This window comes from Miniopterus schreibersii (assembly GCF_964146895.1).
Source record: "Miniopterus schreibersii genome assembly, chromosome: 10".
Taxonomy (NCBI): domain Eukaryota; kingdom Metazoa; phylum Chordata; class Mammalia; order Chiroptera; family Miniopteridae; genus Miniopterus; species Miniopterus schreibersii.
In genome coordinates this window covers 43,302,263-43,316,877 of record NC_138110.1, presented here as the reverse complement: position 1 = coordinate 43,316,877, position 14,615 = coordinate 43,302,263, and the positions used below count along the sequence as shown (strand labels likewise).

Here is a 14,615-nt window from a genome sequence, read left to right as displayed (position 1 = left end):
AAAACAGAGCAGCCTGTCCGATAGTCTCGCTCCAGTGTGCTTTCTGCAGTTTTTCACACGGAGGACCTGGGCTAGTGCCAGAGAGCATCTCCTCAGCTGTCCCCGCCTGGGCTCGAACTCTCATTGCGGCCAAGCAGCTGAGGAGGCCGAGGGCAGGAAATGAATGGGAGCAGGGAGAGGGAAGGAAGGAAGGAAGAAGGGGCTGAAAAGTGGAAACTGGAAAGCCAGTGCAGCAGTCATTTGTCAGACAAATGCTGAGTGTCCACTGGGAGCCAGTGCTGTGCTCGGTCCTGGGACAGAGTGGTGAGTAAGACTGACAGGGCCTCGGGAGCTCATGCTCTCACGAGGAGAGATGGACAGTAAGCACCAGCCATGCTGAGAGTCGCATGTGGGACATGCTGGGCTCATTTCTGACAGCTGCACATTCATTCCCTCTTGATGGGAGACTTTCATATTTTATGGTACTTAAAACTGTGAGAAATCGTAGGTATCCTATCCTTCCTGATCTGGCCTAGCTTGTGCAAACCTGGGACACTGAGGCATTTAATAAACGTTTCAGGCGTGGCTAGGAGTTGAGGGTGGGGTTTGAGGATAGCTGGTGGAAAGCTTCTTCCACACCATGCCTGGCTGCTTCCTGCTTCCCATCATTAGGAAATAGTTTAAAACACCTGCCTGATTTTTATTGCTTCTGCATCTCCAGCCTGGTGTGGGAGCAGGAAAGAGCCTGGGAGCCATGGAGCTGTTGCAAGGGACAGGGATGCCATGTTTCACCACACCCCTGTGGTTGGAATATGCAGTCTTCCCCAACTCCTGCAGTTTTCAAATGTACATGGAGGCTGTTGTGATTAATACCACTCAAATTTACCTAAAAGCATTACTGAGTTCATAGCCTCTTTTTGTCATTGTGTCATGAGGGCAGAGGTGAAATATTTTGACATTACAAAGCAGTCATTTTCAAAAGGTGGGAACCTCTCGTTCAAGGAGAGTAGAAAAGGTTTTACTTCATGTCAGAGCACAGTCTCCTCCTGAGATTCTTGCTATGTGCTCACATCCTCCGGGGACGATGGCTTGCCTTTGAGACACTGTTTGGTGGAATTTTAGGCGTGTACCTTCTGATGACTTGTCACAGCTGGGATCGGATTCATTCTTTAGCAGAAGAATAATGGTTGTGAAGCCTGTGCTGTTCATTTTAGGGAGGACAGCAGGAGAGGATTTTTGTTTTTTAAGCATTTATTTAAAATCACTCAAAAACCTAGTATCGATTCCTTTCTCCCTCCCTCCTTCTGTCCTTCCTTCCTTCCCTCCCTTTCTATAGTGGGTAGGAGGGGAGAGCATGTGGCTAGTTTTGCCTAGGAACTCAGAATATTTCGTTAAATATTTAAAAGATATTAACTATTTTGGTCAAGCAATTTTCATCTGAATTGAAACAGGAAACTTCTGGACTGTATTTCCAGCTGCTCTAGAACTCTTGGAAGGACATATCTGTAAATGGCCTACTTGAGTTTTTGTGGTCAGAAAATACCATGATCTGCTAGTTGTTCTAAGTGTGTTTGATAAGTTAAAACCACACCCTTGTTTCATGAGGATTTCAAAGATTTTCCCTATACCAGCACACACATTTACACACTGACACATCCACACATTCACACACATCCACTCACACATTTGCATACACACAGAAAACCACACACACACACACACACACACACACACTCTACCTGCCTCAGGAATCAGGGCAGCCAGCTTTCTGCCACACACACACACACACACACACACACACACACACACACACACACACTACCTGCCTCAGGAATCAGGGCAGCCAGCTTTCTGCCACACACACACACACACACACACACACACACACACACACACACACACACACACTACCTGCCTCAGGAATCAGGGCAGCCAGCTTTCTGACACACACACACACACACACACACACACACACACACACACACACACACACACACACACACACTACCTGCCTCAGGAATCAGGGCAGCCAGCTTTCTGCCAAAGGACGTCCTGTCCCTGAGTCTGCGGCAACCCTAGGAGTGGCCACCAAGGGGCAGCAGAGGCTGCAGAACCAGGCGGTGGTGCAGCTGGGGAGAGGGTGGACTGGCCGCAGAGCCTCTGAGGGTGGAGGCAGTGTCTGGGGGTAAAGACCTGGCTCTGAGGGCAGGAAGAGTATGTGTTCCCCAGGGTTCCAAGGTTTGTTCTGCGTTCTACTCAGGTCTAATATGGTCACTAATGCACAGGCTCACAGGAGGCCTACGTTGTCTGTTGCCTAAATACCTGAATTCCAGATTTCCAGACTCTCCTTTCTGGCATATTCCTGGAGCAGGATCACAGGAGCCTACACTTTGGGCCAGCCAGGTTTGTTGGGTGGCTCTGGGAGGGGAAGGTGGCACTGGGTGATGCGGCCACTCTGAAGAAGTGAGCTGGTTAGAGAAGGTGAGGAGATGGGCAATGGCTGTCACAAAGGGTGGCTGAGCCTCACCCCCACCCCACCCCCTGTTGTTTGATATGGAAAATGGGCATTTTGTCTGTCTTGTGTAAAGTGTCACGCACACCCTAGTTTCAGGACAAGTTCTTGGTTTCCCCTTTTCTCTGATTGCCATTCCTAAATCCTTCCTTCATGGAAATTCTGGATCTGCTACTAGAGCAAGAAAGTAGGAAATGGGGAGGAGTTTGATTTCCAGAGTCTCTCAGGATGAAAGGAGAAAAACCTGTAGATAAATTTTGTAGAAACCTGTGTAGTCGTCAAAACATCCTTTTGGGTCTCTCTGAACTCGTAACGCAGTCTTTTTTAAAAAAAATGTTTTTATTTTTTTTTAGAGAGAGAGGAAGAGAGAGGGAGACAGAAAGAGAGAAACACCAATGTGAGAGAGAACCATCGGTCGGCTGCCTCCTGCACACTCACACCAGGATCGAGATGGCTACTGGGGCTTATGACATGACCAGGAATCGAACCAGCGACCCCCCAGTGCACACGATGAAGCCCAACCACTGAGCCACACCAGCCAGGGCTCACAACCCAGTCTTGATTGACTTGTTATCTAAGTGTTTAGAAAATTAAATACTTAAAGCATTTCCAAGATAGCATTTTCCTCCCTCAACTTCCTCAAATGAAAAGCCTTTTTCCTTGTGCATTTGTGTGTGTGTGTGCGTGCGCGTGTGGTGTTTCCACGACAAAACCCACTTACTTTAGCGTAGCCTGATTTATCAAATTTTTCCTTGATGGTTGTTGCTTCATTTTCTCTTGTGCTTGATTTAATCTCCTGTGGTTTTGTATAGTAACATGCTGTCCAGGCTGCAGCAATAGGCTCTGCTACACAATCTAAGTGTGTAGTTGGCTATGCCATCTAGGTTTCTGTAAGTCACTCTACAATGCTTGCAAAAAGACAAAATTACCCAGTGACGCTTTTCTCAGATCATATCCCCATCAAGTGGTGCATGACTATACCACAGCTTTATACCTGGTATTGAAAGCTGCTAAATTAGTTCCTCCCTAATTGTTGTTCTTTTTCAAAATTACCTTTGCTTTTCTTGGCCAAAATACTCAGATTTGATTTTTAGATTCAATTTGTCTTTTCCTTTCCAAGCTTTATTAGGACTATTCCTTACAGATTTCCTAAACATAACGTGTTGCAGCGCAGCTGGACAGAATAAGTTAAATCGTGTTCTTAAGCAATGCAGTGGCTCTGGAAGGTGAAAGCTTTCTGGGACACCATGAGTCGGTGTGTCACGTCTGTCCTGCCTCCCGAGGCCAGAGAAAGAATTCCCTTGCTTTTCCCCTTTGGCTTTTCCAAATTTCATCAGTCTTTCAAGGCCTGCTCTAAATCCTTCTTGGCTCCACCTTGATTACATAACTCTCCTCAGATTTCTCCAGTTACCCTGTGTGGCACAGATTTGATGATACAATGCAGAAATACTCTCAGAAAAAGACCCAGTGCTCCCAGCCTCCCAGGCCCTGTGCCGGGTGGGCTGGCCTCCTTCCCACAGCATCTCCAGTCCCCCTCCTCCACTGGGCACCCAGCTGGTCAGGCTGCCCTCAGTTCCCTACAGGGCTCTGCTCCTAACACTTCAGGGGATAGGGTTTGATCTTCCGGCCTGATGTGTTCTTCCCTCCCTGCTTCTACCACCTTCCTCTTATTGATTAATGCCTTGTCAACCTGTAAGTCCCTTGGTTGGGCTTCCTTCCCTGCCCCCCATGCTAGGTCAGTTCTTTAAATGTGCTCCCTGTGCCCCTTCACAGCTGGTGTCACAGCTCAAAATTATAAACCTGTGCGATTATTTAACACCTTACTCTTCCATTAGATTGTAAACTCTAGTAAGGCAGGGTCCATGACTGTTTTGTTCAATATTTTCAACTCTAATACCCAGCCTAGTGTTTATTGTATAGTAAGTGCTCTGTAAAAGTCTTAGGAACAAATGCATGAATGAATGAAACATTTTGGCCTGGTGGCCTATGTAACTCTCCACCAATACCCTGCACATAGATGCTCAATAAATCTCTTTCTGGTCCATCACGTCTTGTTCTATAGGACGTTTTAATGAAGAGTCTGTAGAGTTCATGACGGTAGCTTGCCACATTCTGAAAGGATGGGCCTGAAAGGTGATTCTCCATGTCCTGCATCTGATTGGATAGGGGTGGTGGTGGTAATAGTGGGACATCACTCAAATATAACTGAGAAGTGTCTGATACCTGCCAATACCTGTCTTGGCCTCTGTGTCTCAAATCTACCTTTTGGAAACCCTAAAATGCTGCTTCTGAGCTGGTTATGGTAAAGGGGCTGCAGCATGGCCTGGTGGGTTTAGCAGCCAGCTGGAAACTCAGAGGCTGTGACTTTCTGTTGCTAGGAAGTCACATAACTTTAGCTTGCTCAGTGGCAGAGTAGGGCAGCCAGGATGGCTTCCTTAGCTAACGACGTAGATAAATGAGATCTAACATCCAGTCCTTCATGAAAAATTCCTGTAGTTACAGAGCTGGAAAATAGACTATCATTCTATTAATTAAGGGACCAGAGTGAGTTCTTGTTCTCTGTGTTCTGTAGGCTAGTCCTTGATGAATGATGACACCGTCTTCATGGTCTCAAGCAATCAGTGGGAGATCAAAATATGCTCTATGGTTGCCATGAGCAGCACTGTGGATTGGAGAGTGTGGGCAGGTGGTGGTGGCGGAGCTCTGCCCTGCCCTGATAGGGACTTCAGTATCCATTTGCATATTTAATGTCCCAGTGGGGAGAGGGAAGTGATAGAGACAGTGTTTATGACAAAACCTCTGCCACATTCTCCGTGTGACCAAGAGAAAATCACTAATTGGATTCTGCCTCCCGGTGGGAACACTGACCTTTTCTAAAACCCACCTCACTGGGATATAATAGGGCTAATGTAATAGAGTCAAGTCACACCTATGTTCTTAGGGAAAAAACAATGTAAATTTTTATCAGGGGAATCTTCCTATGGTCTCCAGAAGCAGGATTTTAATGGATGGAAATAAGGAATTAAGACCAATTATTAACCACATTGCAATTGAGTTTCTCAGACACTTTCCACTGGGCAGGTGAGAAGGGCATGTGGAACAGCAGGCTGGGGGGCTGGGGAGCATGGAGCTCCGGGGAGTCTGTGGAAGGCTGGCCCATGGGCTGGGCTGGGTGTCACAGGGAAGCATGACCACAGGGATGCCGGAGTGTGTGTGGTGTTGGGTGGGGAAAGGAGGGCAATGATTTGAGGTGGAAAGACACAGAATGCAAATTTAGTTACATCACATTCTTGACTTCAGTATATTTATATTGGGCATTTAGAGTTTAAAGCTAATTAATTCAATTCATCATGTTTTGTGAAATGCCAAAATGATTTTGTAAATGCTAATTAGGCTGGAGAACATTTGCATCATTTAAAACTAGGCAATTGGCCACCTATGGCATGTAGGTGATTTATTAATTTCAAATAAATGTGGTGCATATAAGTAAATGGCAAAATGCAGGATTTCTGCGGCTGGCTCTGCCTTCTGTTGGGTTGTAATGTACTTCTGCACACTGTACTTATATTAAGAGTCTCCACTAGGATGTTTTCAAATACCCTTTGCTTTTAAGTGAATGTCATAGGAGCACCAGTCAGTTATTACAGTGGATGAAACCAATCAATGCTTGGTCTGCCCAGAGTTCCTTGTCAAGGCAGGGCCTGGGTGGCTTCTTCCTCCTAAGTAGTTGTGTTCTTACCTCTTGATCCAACCTCTCAGGCCACAGCTGACGGCCACACTGAGCCACAGGCATTCAGTCTGTGGGTGGCCTAAGAGCTTGTCTGTCCTCTTTGGGAAAACGTCTACTCAGGTCTGATGTCTGTCCTCTCTGGGAAAATGTTTACTCAGGTCCTTTTGCCCATTTTTAATTGGATTGTCCATTTTTAATTTTAATTGGATTATTTGTTTTTCTGTAATTGAGTTTTATAAGTTCTTTATATATTTTGAGTATTAAACCTATCAGATATATGATTTTCAAATATTTTGACCCATTCTTTATGTTTCCTTTTTATTTAGCTGGTAGTTCCTTTTGCAGTGCAGAGGCTTTTTAGTTTTATGTAGTCCCACTTGTTTATTTTTTATTTTGTTGCTTGTGCTTTACCTGTCATATCCCAAAAATTGTTGCTGAGACCTATGTCAGGGACCTTTTCTCCTTTTTTTTTTTTTTTTTTAGGAGTTTATGGTTTTATATTAAGTCTTTAATTCATTTTACGTTAATTTTTGTGAGTGATGTAAAATATGGGTGGTTTTATTCTTTTATGTGTACACATCCAGTTTCCCAACACCATTTATTAAAGAAGACTGGCTTTTCTTCATGGACTATTCTTGGCTCCCTTGTCAAATACTAATTGACTTTATGTTTTGGTTTATTTCTGGGCTCTTCATTCTGTTCCTTTGGTCTATGTGTCAGTTTTTATGCCTGTACCATACTCCTTAGGTTACTGTAACTTTATAATGTAGCTTGAAATCAGCAAGTGTGATGCCTTGTGCTTTCAGAGTCTTTTGTGGTTCTGCATATAACTTTTTTTTTCTTTTATTGTCTAAGCGCTCTCGGTGGCTTTCACTGTCAACTTCACCCCTCCCTTTCTCTGTTCCTCCTAGTTGCCACTCTTCTTGTCCCACACCCTCCACTGTAGGTAGGTATTTATGACTCAAAGTAGAGCAGTAATGAGAACAGTGAGGGTTGAACCAGCCTTGCAAGTCGCCAAAGAGACCCTCCTGACACAGCTTGGCACAGAATGCCTTTGACTTTTTAATCAATTTATCATCATAATGGATAAATACGGACATGACACTTTAACTCAAATATTAGGCCACAGCTAAATTTAGAGTAGATTTTCTTTCCTGTCTTTATAATTAAGGAACCAGCTTACTCTTATCCCTGCATCTTTCTTCCTCCATCCAAAGACAGAGAAATAGCTGCGCCACAGGGACTTTTAGACTGAAAACGTATCTGGTTTGGCAAAGATACCCCTTCCAAGGGCAAGCAGAAACATGTTCGACTTCGTCCACACACTCATGCTGTCCAGTGGTGCGTAGAGCTCTCTGAGGATCAGATGTGGCCTGCTGCACGTACACACTCTCCCTTTTTAATTGGGCCTTGACCCTTGCATGGAAGTGATTTAAAAAATCCTTAATGGTGTCAGGTGTGATTCCCAGTCAGGGCACGTACCCAGGCTGCGGGTTCGATCCCTGGTCTGGATGTGTATGGGAGGCAACTGATCGATGTTTCTCTGTTTCTCTCTCACATCAGTGTCTCTCTCTGTCTCTCTCTCTCCACCTCCTCTCGCTAAAAATCAATTAAAAAAATCCTTAACTGCTTCTTTTTTTTTAGCATTAGATCTCCCCAAGTTTTAGTAGGGCATATGGCAGCCCAGCTTGAGACTATATTTCCTAGCCTCCCATGTGGCTAGATCGACCGCCACATGACTCAGTTTCCCCCAATAGAAAGAGAGCAGAGTGATGTTTGCCACCTTCTGTGGCAATTCTTTAGGAGGAGATTGCTTGCCCTCCATTTTCTCTTTGGCTACGTTCCAGCCCCAAATGGCATATTAGTTAACCAGCTCCACTCACGCAGTTGAGGGCAGTAGAGTAGGAAATGGTAGAGCAGTAAGGTGGAAGGAAGCAGAGTCCCTAGATAACCTGATGGGGCAGAGCCAGCTGCATGCTGGGCTACCTCTGAGCTGTTATGTGAGAGAGCAATAACTATCTCTCCCTTGAGGGAGCTGCTCTAGTTTTGAGTTCCTCTGTTATAAGAGCCTAATGTGTACCCCAACCAGTACACAAAGGTGGACACTTACATGCTCATGAACTATACTAAGTGCCTAGTGGTGGTTAGGTCACTTAATTCTTTAGCAATCATCCTAAAATATGTACTACTTGCCCATTTTATAGATGTGTAAATAATCTTGGAGAGGCAAGGTGACTTGCCCAAGATCACACAACTGTAAGTGTCAGAAAGAACTTGAACTCAGCTCTGAAGTACTTTAAAATACCCATTTTTAATTGCTGTGCCCTCGTGGCTCTTAATATTACTATTCACTATTTTTCTATAGAGAATATAAATATTTTTAAAATTTATCTTTATTGTTAAAAGTATTACAGATGTCCTTGTTTTTTCCCCATCGACCCCTCCTACCCCGCCCAGCCTCAGGCCTTCACCACACTATTGTCTGTGTCCATGGTTCATGCATATATGCATATAAGTTCTCTGGTTAATCTCTTACCGCCCACCCACCCCCACCTTCCCTCTGAGATTTGTCAGTCTCTACAGAGAATATTAAGTATTCTTCTCTGTTGCTTTAACATTTCAGACTGTTACACATGGTAGCCCTGGACTCCTTCTCTGCTCAGTTTGGTGTAGATTGCTGATTTTATCCTGCCTTTTTTTGGGCAGGGGGAGGAAAATGAGTATTGTTTTCTAGTTTTGAATAGAGTCATCTTGGCTTTTTTATTAGACTATAAATCCCTCAGGAGATGGTGCTAGTGACACAAATGTTGAATAAATGACAATTACTTGTCTAAAGGGATAAGAGCTCTCTGGTCTTCCAGAATGACTCAGTGTTCTCCAGTGTGATCTTCTCATGGGTGTATATATTCTGTTGTTCATGAATCAATCCTGGTGAAAACCACCCTTCCCCATTTAAATACATTTGCGTGGTAGCAGAGTATTTAAAAGAGGGAATATCTGAACAGATGATTCTGAACGAAGAATGCTGCCCATTTTATTTGTTGCTATAAATATGAGCAGGTGGAATTTAAAATTTTCACGATTGCACTTTAGTTAAATGTTAGAGTCATGATCATTCTGCTGTGTATGAGTTAGTAGTAAGTTTGCTGCATAGTAAAAGAAAATCCAAAATAACACTGCCTTAAATAAGATATATATCTCTATCTCTCTATCATCTCTATCTCTATCTCTATCTCTATCTCTATCTCTATCTCTATCTCTATCTCTATCTCTATCTCTATCTCTATCTCTATCTCTCTATATCATCTATATCTATATATCTATATCAAAACCTATATCTATATATCTGTCTATAACTATATCTATCTATCTATCTATCTATCTATCTATCTATCTATCTATCTATCTATATTTTTTTCTAACATCGAAGAGGCCTAGACATGGAGAGCCAAGGACTAATATGGTTTAATATGGTCATTGGAATCTCAGACTCATTCTAATTTTTTCCTTCCAAATCCATGAGAATCCACTCTAAAGGTTCCCTCATGGTGAGCAAGAACCCCCTGTCATGATAACCATGTGTCAGAGCTGCAGGCAGCGGGATGGGGAGAGGGTAAAAGGCCTTTATCTGCCTGTTCCCTTTTAAAACCTTTTACAGAATTTTCACTAAACAAACTTCCACCCATTCCTTAGAACTTACCTATACCTAGTTACATAGCTGGCCCAATAAAATTAAGGTTTTATCTTGTTTTTAACTAAGGAAGAAGAGGAAGAATCAATCAATGTTGGGTAGATTGCCTTGTCTTCTAGTTAGGGAACTCCCACCATTCCAGATCAGGGGCTGGCAAACTATGGCCCACGGGCCAAATCTGGCCTGCAATGTGTTTCTTTTCTTTTCTTTTTCTTTTTTTCTTGTAAATAAAGAGTTACTGAAACAAAGCCATATGCATTCATTGATGTATTGTCTATGGCTGATTTCGTGACCCCACAGCAGAGTTGAGTGGTTTTCACAGAGGTCATATGGCCCCCAGCCCAAAATATTTCCTATCTGGTTCTCTATAGAAGAAGTTTGCCAACCCCTGATCTAGATCATGGAGGACCTATTCTGATGAATGAATGGCTATATTCCTTGGGATGCTATTATTGGAGCAAGGTTGAGTTTAATATGGATTCAGTAATAAGCTATTTTTCTTCAGCCCCAGTGAGCTCATATCTATTAGGCATATGTTTGGGTGCTAACAACATAAAACCTGACTAATGGTGGACTAAACAAAAAGGGGTTTATTTATCCCACACATAAACAAGTCCAAAAGTACATGGTCCAGGGCTGGTGCGGATGCTCAATGATGTCTTTAAAACTGGACTCCTTTTTTCTCCCCAACTATGCCCGGAATGTTGGCTTTCATCTCTATGCTTATTGTCAGATGGCTGCAGCACCTAAAAGCATTACCTCTGGCCCGGCCGCCTGTGGCTCCAGGGTTGAGCATTGGCCTGTGATCCAGGCGATCGGGGTTCGATTCCTGGTCAGGGCACATGCCCGAGTTGTGGGCTCCATCCCCAGTCAGGGGTGTGCAGGAAGCAGCCGATCAAAGACTCTGATTGATGTTTCTCTCTCTCTCTCTCTCCCTCTCCTTTCCTCTCTCTGAAATCAATAAAGATATATTAAAATGAACAAAACCCCCACAACATTACGTCTGCATTCCAGGGGAGGTGCCAAGGGCCAAAGGTGTATGAGCTTGTCGCTTTCCAAAATCTTTCCCAGAGGTCTTCCCAAGACTGTGTCTTATTACCTCTGTTAGCAGCAGAGGATTCTGGGATGGTGAGAATATAAATTGGGCGCATTACTGGAGCAAACAAATGCAGATCCTATTGGAAAGGGAGAAGGGGAGGCAGGAGTGGCATGTGCTCCTCATAATTAACTGGGCCACCCTCGTATGTTCTTAGAGTCTCACCTTCCCTTTCACCTTCCCTACCTGCCCCTTCCTGTCACAGTTCCTGAAGTTAACTTTGTTGTTTTCACCTCCGTTTCATATTTTTGTCTAGGCGAGAAACCTGGAAACGAGCCTGAGGAGGTGAAGCTGCAGAACGCCAGCAAACAGATTGTGCAGAATGCCATCCTGCAGGCCGTGCGGCAAGTCTCCCAGGAGAGCCGGCAGAGGGAAGAGAGAGGCAGTGACAACCGGGGCAGCTTTCAGCTGGGCGTGGGGCAGTTAACCAAGAAGCATGAAAAGAAGTAACGCAGTGGATTTGGCTCCTGTCATATGCTTGTCTTCCAGCCTTCCTCTTAGTATAGGATGCATCGCCAAAATGCTGCCAGTAACGCAAACCAAAGTGCCATTGGCACCTAGCAGCAGAATGAATCCGTGCTAGCCCTGGCTGAGAAGCACTGTTTTGAAAAAGTGCGTTAGATGGTTCTGTTTATATTAATGCAGTGCCTCTGAAACATCGTGGGGCCAAACATGACACTGGAATTGCAAAAGTAGTTTTGCAGCAGAATTTATTTTTAAAGTTCTTTTAAAAACATAATTCTGTCTTATTGACTTCTGCCTTTTCTGCCTTTTAGGCATTGTTTCTGTGAGTTTAACCAATAGCCCTTTTTGCTGTAATACTGAGTACAGTACTATGTTCATTATAGTTTTAAAAGCCTTGCTGGAAAGAGGAAAGAATGGAGTTTCAGTCACCTTCAGATATGGAATTGAAGGTAAATTAAGCAAAGGCAAATTCTAAGACCGTGTCCCTCATGGTCATAGGTGTATATTACTTTTATAAAAGGAGGAGTTTAGCTTTTTAAGAACTCGGTCTTTTAGTTTCAGTTGTTTGATAGTTCGTGTTTACTCTTTGTGCAAAAGCCCTTTGGAAATATTATGATTTATTTTTTCATCTCAAAATTAAAATAGGACAAGTACATATATATGCACAAGTTGTCAAAGACTCAGTTCTTTAGCAGCTCCCAAAATAGCAACAGGATGACGTCTGCCTCATTCCCATGTGGATAATGCAGAGCTTCCTGGAGTTTTTAGAGTCCCATTCCCTGGGGAAAGAAGAATTTGACCTGTGTAAAAAACCTTTTGGCTTCAGAGTACTGATGGCTACATTTAATAGTTTTTTTTAAAACAGCCAAGTATTTGCATATTAAGTATGACTGATACTAAGATGTATCTGTAAAATTCCAATGTAACATTTTCCAGAATGGATACTACTGATGATAGTACATGAATGAACACAGTCTCTTCTCAGCTCTGCTAGACTATCTCACACAATGCACAGATGGAATAAATTCACAGAAAGAATGGCTGTGGGAGAAAGCAGAGGGCTTAAAATGTAAATATGGTTTTGCATAAATTTTTTTTTTAACAGAACTCATGACAATCAAAGAATGAGTTTAAATTGAACTGAAGGCATATCATTGATGCGATATAATTGAACAGTGTAGATAGTAGGAATGAAGGTATTACGGAAAATTATTCAGGAATATTCATAAGTGAAATATAAACTCAATGCTTGTAGTTTGAAAGTAGTCTGGCACTATGTCTGCTAAGCCTTCTGGATATAACCAACCTTGGATCTTGCTGTCATATGGCAGAAACACATAAACATGCTATCTTTCCTCTCTGGTGTGTCTGTACTAATATATTGGGGATCTTTGGAAATATCTGATTAACCTCTGTATCTAAATGCTATTTGTAAATAAAATGTATCCAACTTTCAAATATATTGTCATTTTAAGCAAAAATTTTCTATGTCTCACTGTTACGGTTCATCCTATATGTGGATCTTAACACTTATATGGCATCACGAGGTGTCCCAAGGCTGTTTTCCAAATTCCTAGATATCATGACCTGGGATGGTGCTTCTTTAATGGGCCTTCACTGTCTGAGGAAAGCTGGGGGATGATGGTTCTTGAGGCTTGAATAGGAAAGGACATTTGCTAAGAAGTGCCTGTTTGATCTCAAAAAGTAAGGTTCTGCAAAGTTGAGTGTCTTTCATGGTCTTTCTGAGATGGAAACAGAGATATGGGCTAGTTCTTGGAAAAAGAAAGTTAAGCAACCCCTGAACTCGATAGGTAGGTGCTATGTTGGCAGAATCCTAAGAAGCTCAGTCATAAAAATAAATACGTCTGTTACAGTTTTACTTGTATCTCAGCATAAAGTTATTGGATCCTAAAGGGGCCGACAGAATGTCATTTGACATAGGTTTAAGGTGGGCTTCCCCTGGTTTTCATAAACCAGCACTCAGCGTTTGGGTTTAGGAGTTAGTGGGAGCACTTGGTTAACGTCGTTTACCTTCCTGATCTATATGGAGAAGCACACACGGCCTCCTGCCCTGTGCGCGGCCGTTCACGTTTCCCTTTCCATGCAGCTGGGGGAGAACTGAAGAAAGAAATCCTCTTTTTTTACTTTGTTGCTCTGCAGCCGTCTATCCAGTGTGGACAGTATTATAAACACACATAAAGCAACTGCTTCCTGGGCTTCATCATTTTTTTCTCTTTTTTTAGCTACTTAGTCTTCCCTTATGGTGGGATTTCAGGTTACAAATAAATCAGTCAACCTTATATATTTTTTTAGTTTTTATTTTTTAAAAAATATATCTTTATTGATTTCAGAGAGAAGAAGGGAGAAAGAGAGAGAGAGAAACATCAATAATGAGAGAGAATCATCGATTGTTTGCCTCCTGCACGCCCCTGACTGGGGATCGAGCCCACAACCTGGGCATGTGCCCTGATGGGGAATCGAACTGCGATCTCCTGGATCCTAGGTCGATGCTCAACCACTGAGCCATGGCTGGCTGGGCATCAATCAACCTTTTAAAATAATCATTGAATTTATATCATTCAGAGTATTTTCAAGGTTTTGGGTCTCTCTGCAAAAACAACACAAAAAAGAAGGCATTTTTAATTTATCCACTATAACAGCTACCCTAGTAAAATACAGTAGAGGGTGAAATCTCTGAAAAGTCTGGTAACTAGTTTTGCCATTATATTACCCAAATAGTAAAGAAGAAATATTTGAGCACATGATTCAGGTCACGTATGGATAAAGTAGAAGCTATGATAATATCTCTCTCGAGGGTGAAAAAGTTTTCTGAAATCTATTACTACACATGACCTCATTTGCCTCATTGCTGCTACCTCACAGGAGCTGCAGCAGGAGGCTGGCATTCGCTCGTTGCAGACGAAGCCCCACTGAGTCACCCAGAGAGTAGGTACAGGGTGTGGCAAAAGCAGGTTTACAGTTGTTCGTATGAAAAATAATACAGTCATTAATAAGTAATAATACAAGAATAAACTCTGTGTTTTGTGTACTCACAACCGTAAACCTGCTTTTGCCCCACCCTGTAGAACCTTGGTGGTGAAAGTGAGTACTGTTGCTCACAAGAATCCATGAATCACTGATC

General features: G+C 43.0%; 1 protein-coding gene across 1 annotated transcript in view; it reads left to right on the top strand.

Annotated features, from left to right (window-relative positions):
* The window catches only part of AKAIN1 (A-kinase anchor inhibitor 1), a 44,404-nt gene extending 31,455 nt beyond the window's left edge, over positions 1–12,949 (top strand). The window contains exon 2 of the mRNA XM_081149449.1: positions 11,265–12,949. Within this exon, the coding sequence (XP_081005575.1) occupies positions 11,265–11,458 (194 nt within the window). The 3' untranslated portion in view covers positions 11,459–12,949. The remainder of the gene's footprint in view (positions 1–11,264) is intronic.
* Positions 12,950–14,615: the final 1,666 nt, after the last annotated feature.